General features: G+C 44.5%; 1 protein-coding gene across 1 annotated transcript in view; it reads right to left on the reverse strand.

Annotated features, from left to right (window-relative positions):
* The window catches only part of Sec31b (SEC31 homolog B, COPII coat complex component), a 29,596-nt gene that overhangs the window by 4,385 nt on the left and 5,105 nt on the right, over window positions 1-20,106 (reverse strand). Inside the window, 17 exon segments of the mRNA XM_029569657.1 lie at window positions 967-1,128; window positions 1,615-1,788; window positions 2,470-2,615; window positions 2,970-3,096; window positions 3,344-3,522; window positions 4,083-4,179; window positions 4,488-4,586; window positions 4,842-4,916; window positions 7,059-7,289; window positions 10,299-10,348; window positions 10,351-10,432; window positions 10,970-11,131; window positions 11,258-11,357; window positions 13,171-13,313; window positions 13,656-13,799; window positions 15,006-15,101; window positions 15,315-15,510. Of these exon segments, the coding sequence (XP_029425517.1) occupies window positions 967-1,128; window positions 1,615-1,788; window positions 2,470-2,615; window positions 2,970-3,096; window positions 3,344-3,522; window positions 4,083-4,179; window positions 4,488-4,586; window positions 4,842-4,916; window positions 7,059-7,289; window positions 10,299-10,348; window positions 10,351-10,432; window positions 10,970-11,131; window positions 11,258-11,357; window positions 13,171-13,313; window positions 13,656-13,799; window positions 15,006-15,101; window positions 15,315-15,510 (2,263 nt within the window).

Consider the following 20,106-nt stretch of genomic DNA (forward strand, 5'->3'; position numbering starts at 1 on the left):
CCCACTGAAATGTCAGAAATTCCTCAAAAGGCCTTTGTTTACTCTTGCCTCAATGTCTTTGCATGTGCGGTTCTCTGGGTCTCAAATAGCTTCAACTACTCATTCCCTTGTCTAAATAACTTAGTCTTTAAGACTCAGATCAAGGGCCAGTGAGATGGCTTGCCACCAAGCCCAACAACCTGAGTTTGATCTTCAAAACCCACATGGTAGAAGGAAAGAACTGACTCCCACAAGTTGTCCTCTGATTTACACACACACCTTACCACACATACAAAATGAATAAATGTAATACAATAAAAATAAATCTTAAAAAAAAAAAAAAGAGGGGGTGGCTAGAGACTTGGCTCAGTGGTTAAGAGCACTTCCTGCTCTTCCAGAAGACCCAAGTTCAGTTTCCAGCATCCACATTGGGAGGCTCACAACCACCTGTAACTCCAGATTCAGGAGATCCAACACCTCTTCTGGCCTCCATGGTCTCACACATACACAGCATGCACACACATGGATATACACACACAAATTTAAAATAAAAATCTTTTTAAAAACTAGAACACAGAAATTTTAAAGACTGAATCAAATCAGATATCATAGTCACTCTGGAACACTCCTTGAGCTGTATCCCCAATACATACATACATATACACACACACACATGCACAGGAAATTTATTTTTCTTCTATTTAATCCTATAGCACCCTGACATACCACAGTCATGGCTATTCTAAATTTTACTAGATTTTTTATGTACCTATCTTTCCTCTATACGATGAACTGCTTAAGGGCAAAGGTCATAGCTCATGTTCTAAGATGCTAGTAGATATTCAATAAACAGTTGTTAGAAAAATAATTGAACCTAGGATGGCTCTATGAAGCTAAGAATTTTCATCTGGTTTTGTTCACTAATATATTCAAAGTGCCTGGTACATAAATACTTTTGAGTGAATAAATTAACAAATAAGGTCTTACCTGGTGAGAAGGCTGGGTTCCCAATCTGTAAGATGATGCTTCTTTTGAATGGGAGATAGTTCTTACAGCAACCCGGGGAAAAGGGAAAGTGGGGGCCTGTTGGCCCAAGACAGCAGAACCTTGGGCATGAAAGGGTCGATCTCTCAGCTGTTGAGCTGCTGGCTATAGGAGTTTTAATAAGGAAGAGCTGTGTTAAGGAAATGAAAAGCAGCCATCTTCTTTCACAAGCCTCGCCTCTTTCAGCAAACTCTGGATTTCCATCTCTCTATACTTTAGCCACCTGAAATGACTCAAAGTTCCATAAGCCCTGCCAAACACTTGCCTGCCTCCCCTTCCTGTATATTCTTTCTGCCTGGAATGCCCTAAATGTACTTCTCTTTGAAGTTTCAGTTCGACTGTGTTAGCCACTGAAAAAGCCTTCCTTCACTTTTCCAGAAAAAGTATCACCCTCTTCTTTAAGTCCTACAAAGCTTATGACACTCAAGTTACTGATATGTATGTGAGCGCTCCCAAAAGATTGTTAACTGGTCAAGGGACAAGATCTTATTCATCCTGAGAGCTTCAGCATTAACATAGCATGAAACACGGGCATGGTCAGTGCTAGATGAATGATTAGAATGGTTTGCTCTTTCCCATGGCCATACTCACCTGGGCACAGTCATTGGGTAGGAAGCTCATGGCAATGGCCAGGCTGCCCTGAGATGCCAGGAGATTGGCATACTGGGTGACCCTGTAGGTTGTGGCAGGACCTAGGGTCATTCTGTCAGAACCCTGCAGCAACTCCAAACTCCTGCTGAGGACCATCACCTTCTCCATCAGGTCCTGTTGAGACAAGGATGAGGGGGATCATCCTGCTTTCTTGGTCCAAGTGGCTCACCTAGGAACATTCCACCATGGAGGAAAGTAGAATACCACATCATGGTGAAGGCATGTCTAATAGACAGTGACATGTTAGAGACAAGGTAGGGCCATGTGGCCTCACCTAAGTTGTTAGGGCTAAGATCAACTGAATTCATGTGGGTCTTAGAGATTCCTTTCTTTAGGATTTGCATTTATTATTTTTAGTTATATGTATGTATCTGTGTGTGGATGTGTACACATGAGTGCAAGTGCCTTGGGAGTTTGGCAAGGCATGATGGACTTTTGTCTCTTCACAAGTCTGTAACTCCACCATCTCTGATCACCCACAGAGCACCTCTTCAGCTCCATAGAATGTTTCACAGAAATTAACAATTAACCACATATTGAATTAACTTGTATGATGACAGCTATGATGGGAAAATTTTACGAAGGCTGATACTCAAGCAGCAGCTGCTCGGCATCCTGTGAAAGAAACTGATTACTTCACCCTTGGAAGATGGCATCAAACACTGAGGGCCCTTTGCTCCTCCCCAACATTTGGCTTCAACTTACCCAGAAGATATGCCTCTGATATCTGCACATCCCTACTACTAGCCTCTTCTAAGAACCTGGAGTGGCCAGAACTCTGCAGAGAAGAGGTACCTGCAGAGCCCTGGGGCATGAGGCACGGTGGGGCTCTGTCCAGCACTCTACCAGTCGCTCCACACTTCTTGAGCACACGTAGCAGAGTCTGGCTTCAGAGGTGAGTGCCCTGCCCCCCTCCTGCTCCATTCGAGTTCCCAGCATGTCTGTGGAGAAGAGATGCAAACTTGATTAATAGCACAGCTTCCCTGTGCTAGTCTTCCTTCACCTGTTTAGAGACAAGTGGAGGATCATGAGCTATGGGACAAAATTTTACAATGGCTTTAAGGTAACTCAGGCAAACCTTGCTCTACAGTGAAAAGCAAAGATCTTGCCTTAAGGTGTGACAGAGAGAAATGAGATAGAACATAAATGAGAACTCCAGGAAATGAGACTGTGGTCCCTGCCTCCTGACTGAACCAGATCCCAGCCCCAACAGCATGGCTGTCTCCCAAAGTTCAAGCTGCCCCTTGGCCTCCTCCTTCCATATAGCTATTAACATATACTGGTGTCATACTTACCACAGAGTTCAGGAAATTTCTCTGGCCCTGAGTATGTCAGTAGCAAGGCCAATGCCTCTCTCCAGTTCTTCAGGCTACAGGCACATACCAGGTCCTTCCAATTCTTCTTCACAATACAGGCCAGAAGCTGTACTGGGCAGAAAGGGAAGGAGGCCCTCAGCCAGCCAGCCAGCCAGCATAGGCAGCAGGTGTTACACACAGGAATATTCTAAAACCACTCATGTTAGAGAACACTGAATAGGGCTGGCAGTGACATAGAGGTTGTTAGAGAAGACACAGGCAGATACTCTAAACACCAGTCCCAAGGTATGGGCCTCCACCTGACAAGGTCCAAGTAATCCCCTCCCCTCTTCTCTTGTGTGATAGACAAGTACCGAGGAGACTCTGGTTCTCCTCTTGGCCAAGTAGCGCTCTTGTGTCCGCTGTAGCAGATCTTCTCCTCCAGCCTGAGCCAGGATGATGGCATCAGCAAAGCGCTCTTCCTTCATACACAGCTCCACAGCAGACCCCAGTTCCCCAAGCAGCAGGGCCTGGCTCAGGAGTCCATCAGTGCCTGCAGGCAGAGGCATCTTCTCCACATTAGCCTGTCCTCACACTCTTTTCCTGTCCCCTGCAGGCCCCATACCACACCCATCTCTATCTCTAGCTCATGAATGAAAGCTAAGGATGTGAAAGCTTCCTGGTGTGTTTGAAGACCTCTCTCTATCTCAGGCTGCCTGGCTCCATACAAAACTCTAATTGCATTCCTGTGTAATAAAATGCAGTATCCAGGGGTTTCCAGGTCCAACTGTAACTCTCTGAAAACAGGACTTAAATCAGAGAGGGCCTCATAGTGTAGGATCACAGGTATGATGTGTGCTTGCACAGCATGCGCAAGGTCACCAGTTCTTTCAAGCAAGAAACAAGAATTAGAAAAAAGACCTTAGTAGAACGCCATCTGTAGCAAGGACATGGCCATTAGAATCTATGACTAGAAAGTGCTAACTGGTAAGAGGCCCACCAGTGTTTCAGATGTTAGGAGAGGGGCAGGAGACAAAAACAACTCTCAAAACCAAGAACTCTGGGCCCACCTGCTCCCAAGCTGTGAGTTTCTCTCCCTCAGAGCCAGGGTACCTTCTGTGATGGGGATTTCCCATGGGGTCATGTTCTGAGGGACCAGCTCATCAAAGGCTGAGGATGGAGACGCTTCCTCTGTGGTATGTTTGGAGGCCTGTACGAAGGACAGAGGAGACTATGCAGGCTCTGAAACCAGAATACAGAGAGCATGCTCTCACCAAGAGCTCTACTATTTGGTCCTTAGTGAGTAAAGCTAAAAGAATAACCAGGTAAGATTTGGGAAGCACCCTAGTTCATGATCCTGATACAAAAGCTTATGGACTCTGTCTCACCCTGGTCCCAAGAAGCAAAGACTTCTACAGAAGCTTACTGAGAACAAGTGAAGGGGCTGACAGGGAGAAGGCACCTTAAAGGCAGGGCTTCTATGCTACCTTAAATCGGCTGGCTGGCCTTCTACCATACCTGGCTGCAGAAGGCATGTTGTCTGTTACTTTTGAGGTCAACTGCCTCAGGCTGAGGGCTCTCCCCTAACTGCAAGTCATTCTTCAGCCACGTGTCCACCTGTGAGGAGAGACTATGAATGCCATCCTTGCCCGTGCATGCTCAGGCAAGTCTGTTCCTATCCCCCATGCCCCACCAACTACAGACTATAAGGTCCTTTATCCATTTTTTTCTGGAGAAAAGCCGTATTTATTCTGGGAGATTAAAATGCTCATATAGTCATTAATTAAAGTCAGATGTTCCAAAGCAGCTTCCTCAAGCAGGATTCTCTTGTTTTCTACAGAAAGCATGTTTCAGATGTGGAAAGCAGTTTACCTTCTTCTGAAGCTCATCTTTGTTGTATCCTAACAGCTTGAGAAATTTCATCCTAGGGTCATGCTCTAAGGTCACCTAAGGAACCAGAAAACACAGAAAAGTCTCCATTAAATGGATGTGAATGGCCCTTCTCCTATACCATGATGGACAGCTGCGTCAGTGTACTCTCAAACACAGTTCCATGTACAATCAAAAGTGCCCTCAAAAGGCACTATCTCTCCACTTTCTTCCTCATATTTGACTTGTAGCTGGGCTATGGACAGTATTATAACCTTCTGTCCCTTCTGTATGAGAATTTACCTTCAGTTGACTTTCTAACTATTACCCTGGTAACTTGACGAGAAAAAGTCAGCTATTCTGAGGCAATATAGCTTCTAATTGGTAAATTGCATCTGGCCTGGAACCACATAAATAGCTGACATGGATACTGCATCAGGGTTTTTCTGGTTGCACTGACTCTCAACACTGGACAGATCCCTGTGGGAACTCTGGAACTGATGTCTGGCTCCTGTGCCCAAGAGTCTTCTTAGTCAGGGCACCTTGCACATTTGCCTGTGTGTATCTATCTCATCTTCTTGCATCTGAGCTGTCTGAGGAGCTGAAGAGAACTCTGAATTGCTGCATGGACTGCAGAAGGCTATCACAGCAGAGGACTGACTGATGCTGCCCTCCCTGGTGATAAGCTGTGTTTCCTGTCCCACATTCCTCTGAGGAGACTAATAACAAGTATAAGCCACAGTAGTCTTGGGATTCTAAATGTAGGGTTGAGAAGACAACTGGTAAAAGTTGCCCAGATTCAGTAAACAAAGTCAGCTTCCCACTCGGTATCCCACATGCCAAGGACCAAGAAGGTGGGTCAGCTGACCTGCACCCTTTGTTTAGTCCGCACTAAACAATGAATTCTGACTATAACCTTTCTTACAACCTCTTGGCTCCCTCCTCCTTCCATGCTTTCTCTTGGAAATGTTCCTCCACATTCAGCTTCAGAAACCATCATGATGGACAGCACTGAGTATTTATTTATTTATTTATTTATTTATTTAGTGTCAGGGTGTGTGCATGTGTGGCACAGTGCATGTGCAGAGAAGCCAAAGGACAATTTGTTGGCATCAGTTTTTCTCCTTCCACTGTGTGGGTTCCAGTGATCAAATTCGGGTCATCAGGCTTGGTAGCAAGCATCCGTACCTGCTGAGCCACCTCACCAGCACATGAGTAGATTTTAAAGCAGACTCCCCTCTGTCCTTGGGTATCATGGCTTTGTGCAACTGAGTAAGGCTGACCTCCTGCTCACTTCTGTTTCCTTTCCCATCCCACCACTCCCGGAGCTTGTATTACACCTATATCAGCAGCATCATTTCTGAAAAGATCACTTTCAAATCCTTTTATGAGTCTCAGTTCCTGATGTGTACCTTCACAAAACCTAACTATAGCTGAAGCACAGACTCTGAGTCCCTCTCAGACCCCTTGGGATAGGCACTGCCCTCTTTGAACTCTTCTTTATAATCCCAAATGGCACAATCCCCCAGGGAAAGCTGCTTCCCTTTCTTCCTTCAGAGCTCTCATTTTCCCACTTCCTGGTGTGTGTGTGTGTGTGTGTGTGTGTGTGTGTGTGTGTGTGTGTGTGTACATGGTATAGTGTTAAACATCAAAACAGGGACTCATGCAAGCCAGGCAGGCAGGTGTTCTAGCTACATCTCCAGCCCTGCTTACCCCTTTGACAGGTATAACATGCCTCCTGTGTGTCATAACTTGACACAATTAGGACTAAAATTGAATCCCTACCTCGAAACAAGAGTGGCACCTGAACTTTTGAGCCTACCATGAATATTTGCCTTAGGTTACCTAAAACAAAGGCAAAACCTTCCTATGATTATATACTCCTCCAACAACTCTTTCCTTCCTTTTTCTGTTTCCTTCCTCTCTAGTTCCTTCTCCTTTCTCTTTGGCATGATACTATGAGCACCTTCGCCTTGGCTGCCAAAGTACCTAGGGCACCAGCAACAGCAGCAAGAAAGGAAAAGTTCCTTTGTACTCTCCATCTTCACAAGTGGCCTCTGAGCCTCCAGTAAAGGGTAAGGATTCTGTGTCTAGAGGACACAAAAATCAAGCCAGGGTTAGGGCTTCTTGAACCTGGCTACACCATGCTTATTTCATCTCCTGGAGTTGATAGAAGCTAGAGCTCTGCATTTTCAGGCAGTCGGCCTTCAGGCTTCCTACCTTCAGGAACTGCCAGAGCATCTTTTCACTTGGCAGTGAAGCTTGCTGGGCCTTGTTCTGACAATACTTAAGGAGATTTCCAGATCCCAAGGCTTCCTGCAGTTCCACTGACCGCATCAGGAATTCAGATTCTGTAGTAACTTGACTAATGAACACAGGATGGAAACAAGACTGAGGCATCTGCTGGACAGGCACACTAGGGAGGCCAAAGGTAACCAGCTTTCCCCCAAACTGGTGAGAAAAAATAAGAAAGGAAAAGGTTATACTTTCAAACCAAACACTAACACCAAGTCAAGATCACAGGGAAGGCTATCTGTTGATCAAGCCTTAGATAGGAAACCCACAGAGAGCTCCTAAACATGAAATAGGATCAGAAATTGAGTACTGAATGGATCCTATATGACTCACTTCTACAGTCTTACTATCAGCAGCTTCACAGTCCTAGTACCACCGTCTCTCAGGCACCTGGCCTAAACACGGTGGTACTACACAGTTTATATCCACTACAGCCAAGCAACAACAGTCTTCCCTTTCATTATTCAATGCTTCTCATGCAGGTCCACTCCTTTCTATTCCCTGTGCTAACACATCTAGATTCCTAGAGAGTTTGCTAAGCTTTGTCTTTCTCCACTTTCCCAGTCCAAGGCTTACAGCCTACACTATTGCTTATACCACCCTGTTGCTACTTGGGACCACAGGAGGACACTTACATTCCTCTTTCTGACTTGCACAAAATCCTACAAAGTTAGGATTAAACATGTCTACCCCAACATCTTTCTCCTTGGTTATTTATGTGACTGTTCCACAGTCCCAAAATGCCCAGGTTTATTCTTGCTTCTGCCTTTACTTACAACATCACCTAGCCCTCCTGCTGCATCCTTTTAACTAAAGCACATGGCACAAAGCAAGAGCTTCATTCAGCAAGTTCTTCCTCCAGCAGTTCTCAATCTTAGCTAAACAGTAAAACTATCTAGAAAGCTAACCAGTCAATAGGCCACATCCCAGAAAATGATCCCAGAAGGTTAGGGGAGAGGGGGAGGAAGGTTGGTGTGCTGGACAGCTTTAGTTGTCAACCTGACACAACTGGGTAGAGGACACCTCAACTGGGAAATTGCCTCCATCGGACTGGCCTGTGGCCAGGTCTGTAGGATATCATTTTCTTGGTTGTTGAGTGATATGAGAGGGCCATACCCACTGTGGGAGGTGCCACCCCAGGCCAGTTGTTCTGTATTGTAGAAGAAAGCAGGCTGAGCATGAGCCAGGGGACCAAGTCAGTAAGCAGCATTCCTCCATGGCCTGTGCTCCAGCTCCTGCCTCCAGGTTCCTGGGCTGCCTCGGTGATGAACCTGGGAGATGTAAGCTAAATAAACCCTTTCCTCCCCAAGTTGGTATTGGTCAGAGTGTTTTGTCACAGCAATCGAAGGCAGACTAGAACAGTTCGCATCAGTATTTTTTAAATCTTCAGGTTATTCCAATGTGTTGCCAAGACTGACAAACACTGCTTTATTCTCTAACTAGTCACTATTTCCTTTCCTAAAACCCATTTGCTTAGTGAATTTCTTAGTCAGAATTATACCACTTATAGCATAAAACTTAGGGTGCCATTTAGTGCTCAACACCACCATTTAAATTGTTTAGTACTTGACAGTGTACTATTCTTTTTTTATTATTTATTTTTTATATTTTATTTATTATTTTTATTTTATGTGTATGAGTGTATTGTCTGCATGTATGTGAGTGCTCCTGTGTGGTACAATGCCACAGAGGTCAGAAGAGGGTTTTGGATTCCCCTGGCACTGGAGTTAAGAATGGTTTGTAGCTGCCATGTGGGTACTGGAAATCGAACCTGGGTCCTCTGCAAGAATAGTCAGTGTCCTTAGCTGCTGAGCCATCTCTCCAGCCCCTTTCATCTATTCTTATCTGAGGTTCTGTCAATTCATGAAAAAACTGGACAGGTATTACTATTTCTGTTTTACAGAGAAGACCTGGAAGTCCTGAGAGGTTAAATGACTCGCTCAGAGTTACCTAGCTACTTAATGACAGAATTATGGCAAGAATTCTTCACTACCCTCTTCCTCCTTTTTGTGGTGGTGGGATGGTGGTAGTCATTAAACCCAGGGCAACAGGGATGCTACATCCCAAACCCCCTCCTCTCGGTTCATAAACTCATTCCTTCTTAAGTATCTCAGTCATAACCTCATAATAAAAGTGCTGGCTCTACAGACACAAACCCCTATAATTTTTCAAATCAAGCCTAGTATCTAAAGAAAGTATTGTGTTAGGTTCTTCAGGACCTGCTGGCTCCTCAGACCACCAGCAAAGATACCACCTGGGAATTTGTTGGAAAACTGGAATCTTGAGCCCTACACCAGATCCACTCAACCAGAACCTAAATTTAGTAAGATCCTCAGGAGATCTTTATGCACATAAATTTGAGAAGCGCTGCTTTGAGGATAGAAAACCAACAGGACATGGTATGTACCCTAGAGAGGTGATTACTTAGCAGGGTCTACAAACATATACACACACATATGTATATATACACATACCATAACAACTTTATATGGTTAGAATATAGCATTACAGGAATACAAATCCAAGAACTATAGAAGGGAGGCTAATTTTGGCTAGCATTAAGGAAGAGATGGTATTTAGGTAGGAGGTCTTCAATGCCCACAATGGGATTCAGTGGGTACAGGAGAGAAGCTGAAGGATAGAGTAAAGCAGAAGCAAGAGAGACAAGGAGTTATTCCTGGACAGAAATGAGTCACATGTAACTGAGACACAGGAACATGTGAAAATGAGACAGGAATAAAACTGGCAAGGTAGGTGGAACCCTGGGTATATTTAGCCTTAAGTCTGTAAGGTGATGGGAGGATCAGAGGTTTTGAGTAGAGGGATGGCAAGATAAAAATCTACATATTTTTTCTTTTCTTCCTTGCATTCCTTGCTACCAGTCCAGACATGTAAGGGTTACAGAAATCTCTGGTAGCATCTTGGGCTGTTCTCTATAAGAAAGAGGTCTAAAGTAAACCATTCCTTTTAGACAGAATTGGCTCAGTGATCAAGGTACAGAATGGGTAACAGGGTAAAGAGAAAAGCTAGATCAACCACCTGCTTGAGAGGTGGAGGGGGACCTGATCTGAGACAGGTATTGGAAACAAATTTCCTTAACTTAGCTTCTTGCTGGGCACATGGGAGTCTTCACACACAATCACACCAAACACTCTTAACACTTACAACAAATGAAACACCTGCTGGCCTTCTAATCCACTTGGGAGGCTTTTTCAGGGAGGTATTAACAATGCTTGGGCCACTTGCTCTGGTACCTGCAGTGGTGGGAGAGGCTGGCCTTTGCTGAAGGAAGAGGAGATCTGGAGGAAAGGGACACCTGTGTTACCAGTATCAAGTGGAATCTTGGTCAGGAACTGTTATAAACTCCATTTGGGGAGGAATTTTTAATATATCCCATTTGACCTAGGAAGGCCAGACTCCCACATTCTAGGAGATGGAATGGGACTGGAAGTGAATGGGAAGCTCATGCACTAGCCTCTTGGAAAACCTACTATTTTTGAAGTCTATATTGGAGTGTGACACCAAATACATCTACAGCAGAGATAAGATAGCCCATACCCATGAGACAGCAGTCCCCAAAGAGAGGTTCAATGTCCATGAAATACTAAAAAGAACACCTAATAACAAGAGTCAAGGTGACAGAGCCCTTATTGTGTGGCAAAAACTGACTTCTTTCCAGGATGTTAGATATGGGAACAAGGTATATCCCCCCAAAACCCAGGGTCTGGTCTCCCTATCTTTAATAGCTCCTATTTCTTCCCAGGTTATGTGTCCTTCTCTCCCCGCCAAAACACAGATGGCTCTTCCCTCCAGCACTCTCTAGCAAGCCCTCAAACTTTGTCAGTCTGCCTCATGTGCTGGACCTCCCAGCTCCTACCCATCACAGAGTACAAACTGATCCAGCCATCAAAGGAGACAGCAGAGAAGACAGGAGGGTTCTGAGGGCACCACTGCACATCAAAGCACCAGCTGCTCTGTGTGGGTAGCTTATATACCACCTGCCATGAGAGAACATTATCATTAGGCACAGTCCAGCAAACCCTGACTTAGGTAACTCAAAACACATAGCTGGGATTCCTCCACAGTCTTACCTCCATCCCAGCACGCTCACAGGATCAGCCTACCTCACTGCTTTCTAGGTTCCAACAAAAGATCTGGTTGTCTTTGGCAGTACTGAGCAGCAGCTCAGCATCAGCCTGGCTCCACGACATTGACAAGATCCCCCTGAAAAAGAAAAGAGGAACTAACATCTATTGAATGCCTACTATGACTAGACTGTCCTTAATATCTTAGCTAAGGCTCACCCTATAAAATGGATGGTCTAATTTCATTTTCCAAAGAGGAAAACAAGGCTTTGAAAAAAATAAGTACCTTTCAGACAGTTGCATAGCCAGAACCCACATCAAACCCTGAGCACTATGACCCACTCTGCTTCCCATAGTTCCCTGCTGAGTGGCCTGCTTTTTAGCAATTAGAGTAAAATTGTGAATTAGTATGAATTACATAAACACCCATTCCTAGGATGCTTTTAGCCCCCCAGTGAAGACCTAACCCTCTAAACTCCTGAAGGAAGTATCTGGGGAGATAGTTCAGTTGGTAAAGACTTGAGTTCAATCCCCAGTACCCACATAAAAAAGCCAGGTATGGTGGTAAATGTAATCCCAAGACTGGGGAGTCAGAGGCATGGTCATCCCTGAGGTTCTAGCCTAATTGGCCACCTTCAGGTCCAATGAGAGACCCTGTCTCAACAAACAAGGTAGACAGCTCCTAAAGATTAATACCCAAGGTTGGCCTCTGCTCTGTGCCCACACATGCATGCATACCTACACACCTACACACACACACACACTCCTGAAGGAGGAATAAAGGCAGCATGGCTCCTTTGTTAGAAAAAGCACATTGTGGAGCTGCTCCCTCCACTAAGAACCACAGCTTCAGGGGCAGTCCTGTTCATGAACAGATAGGCTCCAAGTTGCTTTAATTAAGTCTTGCAGGAGATGACCCACTTGGAGAAATGAGCATTGGCCTCAGATCAGAGCCAAGGAACTCTCTCAAGGAGACTGTTAAACATGGGGGTTTTGCTTTGGTTTGTTCTGCTTTGTTTTTTGAGACAGGGTCTCTGTAGATCAGGCTTAGCCTCAAACTTATTCTGTAGCCCAGGCTGGCCTTGAACTCCCAGCAATCCTCCTCCTGAGCACTAGGATGGATCACCGGCATGAGCCACTATACACAGCTTATACTTTGGATGTTAAGTGTCTCCCAAAGGACCATATGTTAAAGCTGGGTCCTCAGAGAGGTACTATTGTGAAGCCTCCCATTGACAGGTAAGGTAGGGTAAGAGGACTGCGGATCTCTGAAAGCAGGCCCTGAAGGGAACACTGGGACCTCATCCTCTTCCCATTTCTCTTTTGCTCCCTGGCCATTTTGTTCTGTTACACACTCCTGCCATAACTTTCTGCCATATCATAGGCCCAAAAGTAATAAAGTAGTGCTGGAGAGATGGCTCAGTGGTTAAGAACACTGGCTGTTCTTGCAGAAGACCCTGGTTCGAATCCCAGCACCCATACAGCTGCTAACAACTGTCCGTAATTCCAGTTCCAGGGTATCCTACAGCCTCTTCTGTCCTCCATGGGCATTGCACAACATGGATTCACTTACCTACATGCAGGCAATACACTCATACACATAAAATAAAAATAATAAATGAAATATTTAAAAAATAATGTGAATCAATCATGAATGGAGACCTCCAACACAGTGAGCTGAATTAAACCTTTTTTCTTTATAAGTTAGTTACTTCAGGTAGTTGTTATAGTTGTTATAGTGATGGTTTGAATATTTCTCATGAACCCATCCACATTCCCATCTCTGGAAGTCAGATGGACTCACACACTCCTCTATAACCTCAGGCTCCATAGGAACTCCTCTTAGTTAGGGATAAAGCTAGCATTGGCTGTGTTCTCTGCAGTGGCTTGGAAGCCAGGGATAATGTTTAGTAGCTAAAGGAAGCCCCTGTAGATGGGGTTTGAGATGCTACCTGCTGTGACTCTCCAACACCTTCAGGGGTAAGGAAGCAAAGCGCAGGTCCCACAACTGAATCACTGGGAGCCGGTCATCTTCTGAACATAGCACTAACTGGGTAGCAATGTCTGGGTGCCAGGCCAGACCCGAACAGTTCATCTGTGAACAGAATAGATCTCAATGGGTGATACAACCTAACTCTTCAGATTATGAACCTTTCTGCCAAGTTGGAATGAAACAACTCTAAGGATACTATTTATGTTTCTTCTATATGGCAGAAACAACATCAGAGATTAAGTGATGGCTGTGAACAAGTAAGGTACACCAAAAACATCCACATCAGCTGTTTAAGTTTCCTAAGCATTCATTCTTAAATAGGAATTCTGTTAAGGAGCTGAATCTACATATCCAACATTGGAAAATGTACTCTTGGCCTGGGTAAAAGCAACTTCAGTTGTCTGGTACAGAAAGAAGCCAGAGCCCAGGTAGCTTACTACTCACCCTGCTGCTGTGGTCACTGACTTTGATGATAGGCTCATTCTTCCTGAGATCCCACACAACTGCCTTGCCACTGGGGTAAGCAGAAGACAGAATATGCTGGACTTGCCGGTTCCAAGACAGGGCCTTGATGTCTTCTGAGGGCTGCTAAGGCAAACAGTGGGAAGGACAATCTGTCACCCTCTGAACCAAGTGATACCTAGTTTTTTTTTTTGTTTGTTTTTTTGTTTTTTTTGAGACAAGGTCTCCCTGTAGCCCCAGCTGGCCTGGAACTCACTATGGAGACCAATCTGGCCTTGAACTCATAGACATTTGCCTGCCTCTGCCTCCCCAGTGCTTTTCACTACTCCCAATCACCCATAGCAAGCCCAAGAGGAGACAGGCCCAAGTGGGTTACCTCCTGCAAGACTTAATTAAAGCAACCTGGAGCTACTCAAACCAAGACAATCCCAGGGTGCTGAAAGCTGTGTTTTCCCAGGAGGATCTTTTAAGGTATAGAGTCAAGATTGAAAAATAACCCTCCTATCTAGGACAAAGAGAGAAGGAGGGGAAGAGGAAGGGGAGAGAGCAAAACAAATACCAAGACCCCCAGAGAAAGTGAAACAGAAAAAAAAAAAACTAGTGCTACTTTTAGGGCACTAGGTGCTATCAAGCTTACATATTAACTTACCTCATAAGACTGGAAGTGCAAGACAGAGAAAAGCCAGGAAGCAAAGAGATGGGCCAAGTTATAGACCAACAGAGAGGCACACTCAGAGACTGAAGACCCACTAGACCCACTGCATGGCAGAGCCAGCAGCAGAGACAAAGCTGCCTCTCCCCACAAAAAGGATGAAGGTACGTCCAGAGTTCCACTCCAGCTCGCTATCCACTGCACCCACAGCCTCAGCCAGCCCTGTCCCCCTGACTGTGATAAACAGCCTCCTACACCTTTCTCAGTGTCTTTGCCACCCATGTCCTTCACTTCCTTCCAGAAACTTTTTTTTTCCTTTTTGGGGTCTTTTTGAGACAGGGTCTCCTTGTAGCCCTGGCTGTCCTGGAACTCTATGTAGACCAGGCTGGCCTTGAACTCACAGAGATCCGCCTGCCCCTGCCTCCCGAGTGCTGGGATTAAAGGCGTGCGGCACCACACCCGGCCTTCCAGAAACTTTTTAAATAGCTAATGATTACAAACCAACTGCTCCACATACCCTCCATCCTGACTGGTAGCACTTTAGTCTGTGGAGTTTTATTGCCCTCCAGTGGTAAAGCCTGAAACCTCTTATATTCTGACTGGTCCTAGAATTCAAAATTACCTGGGAAAACTAGCTTCACACGCCAAGCAGCAGCCTCAGGTGGGATGAGTTTCCTCACCTGTGACTTGGATCCTGGGGTCATCAGAACACTCAGGTTGTTCAAATCCCAAATGAAGATTTCAGAATCACTGCCTCCAGAGGCCAGGAGATTACCCTGTATGAATAAAAGGTATTTCCAGAGACCCCATTCACAAAAACAGAAAAAAGGGGAGGAGACCTACATTTAGGATAGCCAAGGCCCCCCACTCACACACCCATTACAGCCTGGAGAGGGTTCAGAGCTACAGCCTAGAGGTGCAAGTGAATGCTTCCATTCAGACCTGCTGCTCCATGCCTTGGCCATGTTTGATCAACTGAAATGTAGTACCTGGAAAGGATTAAAGTCTAGAGCTCTGACAGGCCCTGTGTGTTTCTGTCTCTGGGCAATCACTGGCTCCTTTCCTGAAGACAGGATGTGGGTCACATTGTACAGAGTAAGCATGCCATTGTCCCCGCTGCCAGCAAGAACCCCGGAGCTTTCTGGAAGCCCATTGCCAAAGCTCCCCCAGATTAGCTTGTGAAATCTACAAAGAGAAAGAATTTGCATCAGCACCAACTTAGGTACATGCCAATATGCAAAGGACAGACGTCTTTGCCAACCATCATGCTGATACCCCCCAACCCAAGCCTGGATCTGCCTGTCTTCTTCATTTCCCAGACACACAAGGGAAGTCTCCTTTGCCTGGTCTTGCCCTTCCTCTGGAAAAAATATTTCCTCTATGTTACATTAGAAGTCAGGAAGCCATTGCCTGGGTTATATGGGAATGTTTTTTGTTTGCTTTTAAGTTAACATTGAGTTACTGAGACCCAGTGATAACTACTTCAAATAATTTAATCCTCACAACTCAAAAAGTCAAGTAATAACCTGGCCAGCATGGTGACTCATGCCTATAGTCCCAGCATTTGGGAATTAGAGCCAGGAAGATCAAGAATTATTGAACTCATCTCCATAGCAAGTATAGGGTGAACGTAAGTGACCTGCAGGCCCTGTCTTAAAAAAATTAAAAAAAAAAAAAAAACTTTATTGACTACTCAAGTACTTGTTGTGTAACAGACACTTTTTTTAGTGCTTTACACGTATTAAAGAAAATGAGCACAAAGTCAAGACGATCTCATTCCAGAGCCTATGTTTTTAACATCATACAATACTGCCTCCCATGAGAGGAAGACCCAAACTCTCCTCTCTGATCAGAATCAGATTCCCCAGGCCAATGACTATCCTGAAGTGAAATCCTTAGGACCTCCCTTCATCATGCATTTTCCATGTGGCTGGTCCCCTGGAGCTGCCATGTGACTGCAGTGGACTAGCTCTAGGGACACTGAGGCACAAAACCCCAATTGGAAAATACTTTTCTGGCTTTCTGAGAATGCTTTCAACAAGCAAGTGCCAGTGTTTTGCACAAAAGAAAAGGATAAATGCTGGATCCCCGACAGACAAGTTTGGATTCCATGCAAAACCCCATGGGAAAGCATGTGAAGTCACACCTGATAGGGCATCTGTCTCCCAGTTTACTGTGGCTAGCAATTGAGAGAAGCCAGATTTCACACCAAATGATGTCACAAGATCCCTAACTACAATGAAACATTTCCACATTCTGAGAACAGTCAGCAAAGAAACAGGGGACAAGAACTAACAGGGCAAGAACTCGTTTGCCAGGCACTTGAGCACAGCCAACCTGGCAAGAGGACAAAACTAAGCACCAGTCCAGACTGGGCTTACATCTGAAGAACAGAGGAGCAGAAAGCTGACACAAATTAAACGGCTCTGAGGCAACCGTCGGTCAGCAGGCAGTTTTCTAAGGTTGTACCAATCTGCATGTGGCAGAGAAATGTGTCCATAGTGGCTCAAGAAGCTGCCGTGTCATTCAGAGACTGGAGCTCCATGGGAGCAAAGGGCAAACCACCAGGGAAAGCAGAGACATGGGTCACACAGGAACCAGAGAGGGTATGGCCATTGGAAACACTGGGTAGAGACTTAAGTATGGTTAGAGCACAGTGCATTCAGACCAAAGTAAAAAGACCTAAACCCTCAAGAGGGAATCACCACATGATTAGAGAAGAAGGGAGTTACTTCAGAGGAGTCAAAATGCAGAATACAGGCTATGACAAAATGGTTCTTTATGCATGCAGCAAATACATTTCTGTTGTTCACTACCTTGATAGCTGCGGGGAAACTAGCACTTAGAGAGACTGTGATAAAGAGCACCCAAGAGAATGGGACTACATGGATCAAGTTAAGCAAGGAAGGAGATTCTGCTCTGCTCAAGGAGTGTCAACAGTCTCTGTAAATGGACAGAAAACGAGATACTTGTGGGGCCTAGGCAAACAGGAGTAAATATGACAAAATGTTAACTAATGTAGCAAAGTGAAGGTTACATAACTTCATTGTAGCTTCAGCAATTTCCCTGTTTGAAATTTTAGAAGATAAAGTTAAAAGCAAAGATAATGGCATTTACCATGAAAATAGGAAATGAAAGTTTAAAGAAGGAGTATGATGAAGTGTTTGTATAGAAGGCAGAAGCTTTTAGATGTAAGGAATTCTCTGATAAAGGTGATCCTAGGATAATGAGGGCAATAATGGAGACCCATGTCACATCACAGAATAATGGGCTACATCTACAGAACATGGGTTCCATATTCCCACCAGATGTCATGAAACAGGATGTCCAGTGACAGGCCATCAGAATCTACTCTTTTTTATGTATATGAGTGTTATGCCTACATGTGTATAAGTACACTCATGTTGCATAGCGCCTGCAGAAAATAGGAGAGGGCATTGGATTCCGTGGAACTGGAGTTATGGATGGTTGTTAGCCACCATGTGGGTGCTGGGATTTGAACCCGGGTCTTCTGCAAAAACAACCAGTGCTCTTAATAGAATCTATTTTTTTTTTAATGTGTGTGAGTGTATTGCCTACATGTATGTGAGTGCACCCGTGTTGTGCAATGCCGCAGACATCAGAAGAGGGCATTGGATTCCCCTGGAACTGGAGTTAAGGATGGTTCGTAGCCGCCATGTGGTACTAGGAATCAAACCCAGGTCCTCTGCAATAGCAGTCAGTGCCCTTAACCGCTGAGCCATCTCTCCAGCCCCAGAATTTACTTTTTGATTTTTATTCATGTGTACACGTGTGTGTCTTGTGTGTCTGTCATGTGAGTGCAGGTGCCCATGGGGGTCTGAAGAGGGTGCTGGATCCACTGGAGTTATAGGTGATTGCAAGTGACCAATGCAGGTTTATGTTAACAATAAAGCCTACACTCTCTCTGTTCTATGATTTGATGCTAATAGAAAGAAGGCAAGTCTTGAGAACAAAACAACTAAAAGAAGTATACAAAATGATTTTTTTTCCAGTTTGGTATTGCCCCTTAGCACTCACAGAAAGGTCACTATGTTCTCCAAATATCTAGAAATAAACAGAGAAGGACAGATAAATCACCTACTTTCCCCCATGTCACTAGAGGATGGGGTTCTACAGAGATTATATGGGCTATTCAGAGATCTAAAACCTCTAGGCAGAAGGAAAAGAGTAACAGATCACATATTGGCCTCTGACCTCATTCAGGCATAGCTACTACCTACCTCCCCAGTCAATGATATAAAAATATTCTCCCCCAAACCTTTTTCCATAGCCAAGTTTATCTAACAAACCACATTCAGCTTGCTTCAGTGCATGTGCTAAGCTATGTGGGCTTACCTCAGGTGGCACTTATCCACGAAGTCCCTTCAGTCTATTCATAGCAAGTTCTTCAGAACATTTCTTTTTATGTGTGTTTTGCCAACACATATATAAGTGCACTTGTGCATGCAATGCCCACAGATAACAGATCCCCTGGAACTGGAGTTACAGATGACTGTTAGCTAGCATGTGGTTGCTGGGAATTGCACCTAAGTCCTCTGTAAAAGCAGTCAGTGCTATTAACTACTGAACCATCTCTCCAGCCCCTAGAACATTTCTATGTCAGATATTTCTGGAAAGATATTTCTAAGATGCATCATAGGTTGAGAAAAGGGGAATATTCAGCGCCAAAATCTGGTTGAGGCATGCATTTGAAGAGAAAGGTAATTTAAACCCAGCACTTAGGAGGCAGAGGCAGGCAGATCTCTGAGATTTAGGCCAGAGAAGTCTACACAGAGAGTTCCAGTTCAGATGGGGCTACCGGGAAACCCTGTCTCAAAACAACAAACAAACAAAAGAAAACCAACTTTGAAGAGAAGGGTAGGCAGAGGAAAGGAGATTTTCAAAGAATGTTACCTTAGTATGAAAAGGCCTAAGAAGAGGGTTTTTTGTTTTGTTTTGGGTTTATTGCTTTTTGTGCTCACACACACGTGTGTGTGTGTGTGTGTGTGTGTGTGTGTGTGTACGCGTAAGAGAGATATGTGTGTATGGATGCCTGTGCCACAGTGCTCAAGTGGAGGTCACAGAATAACTTTGTAGAGTTGATGTTCTCTCCTTCCACTTTTATGTGGTTCCGAGGATCAAACTCAGGTTGCCAGGCCTGTGCAGCAAATGAGTCGCTGAGCCATCTTATCAGCCCCAAGAAGTGGATTTTTTTGTTTAGTTTTTTTTTTTCTTTTTAACATATATGTATTTATATGTGTATATACACACATGCATGGGAGCATGCATGTACATTATGTGGGTTCTGGGATCAAACCCAAAGTCATCAGGCTTGGTGGCAAGCATCCTTACCCACTAAGCCATCTAATCAGCCCTCAAAAAGAAGTTCTAAGGAAAAACAAAAAGGGAAAGGAGACTAACTTAGAAAAGAAAGTGGGGAGACATTGAGTATAAGATCTGGATGCAGGTCTCAGCAAGTTCTTAAAAGGCATCTTGCATGACCTCTTCTTTAAAAGTGAGAAAAATCCAAGAACACTGACCTAACTTAGCAAAGATCAGACAGCTTAATGATAATTAGCAGTATAGCCAAGGTTATGACCCAGCACATCTATGCTTTCCACTATACCATGCATAAGATGACTTGCGAAAGAATAAAAGTTCATCAGTCATCAAATAGAAGGTTGCCTTCTAGACCAAGAATCTCTAAGGTAGAGTTGGCAAGAAAAATTCACTGGGCCATAAGAAGATTATTTTCATATTTAATCTAAAAGAATATATTAA

Source organism: Nannospalax galili, unplaced genomic scaffold (assembly GCF_000622305.1).
Source record: "Nannospalax galili isolate Female #2095 unplaced genomic scaffold, S.galili_v1.0 scaffold161, whole genome shotgun sequence".
In the NCBI taxonomy this organism is placed as follows: domain Eukaryota; kingdom Metazoa; phylum Chordata; class Mammalia; order Rodentia; family Spalacidae; genus Nannospalax; species Nannospalax galili.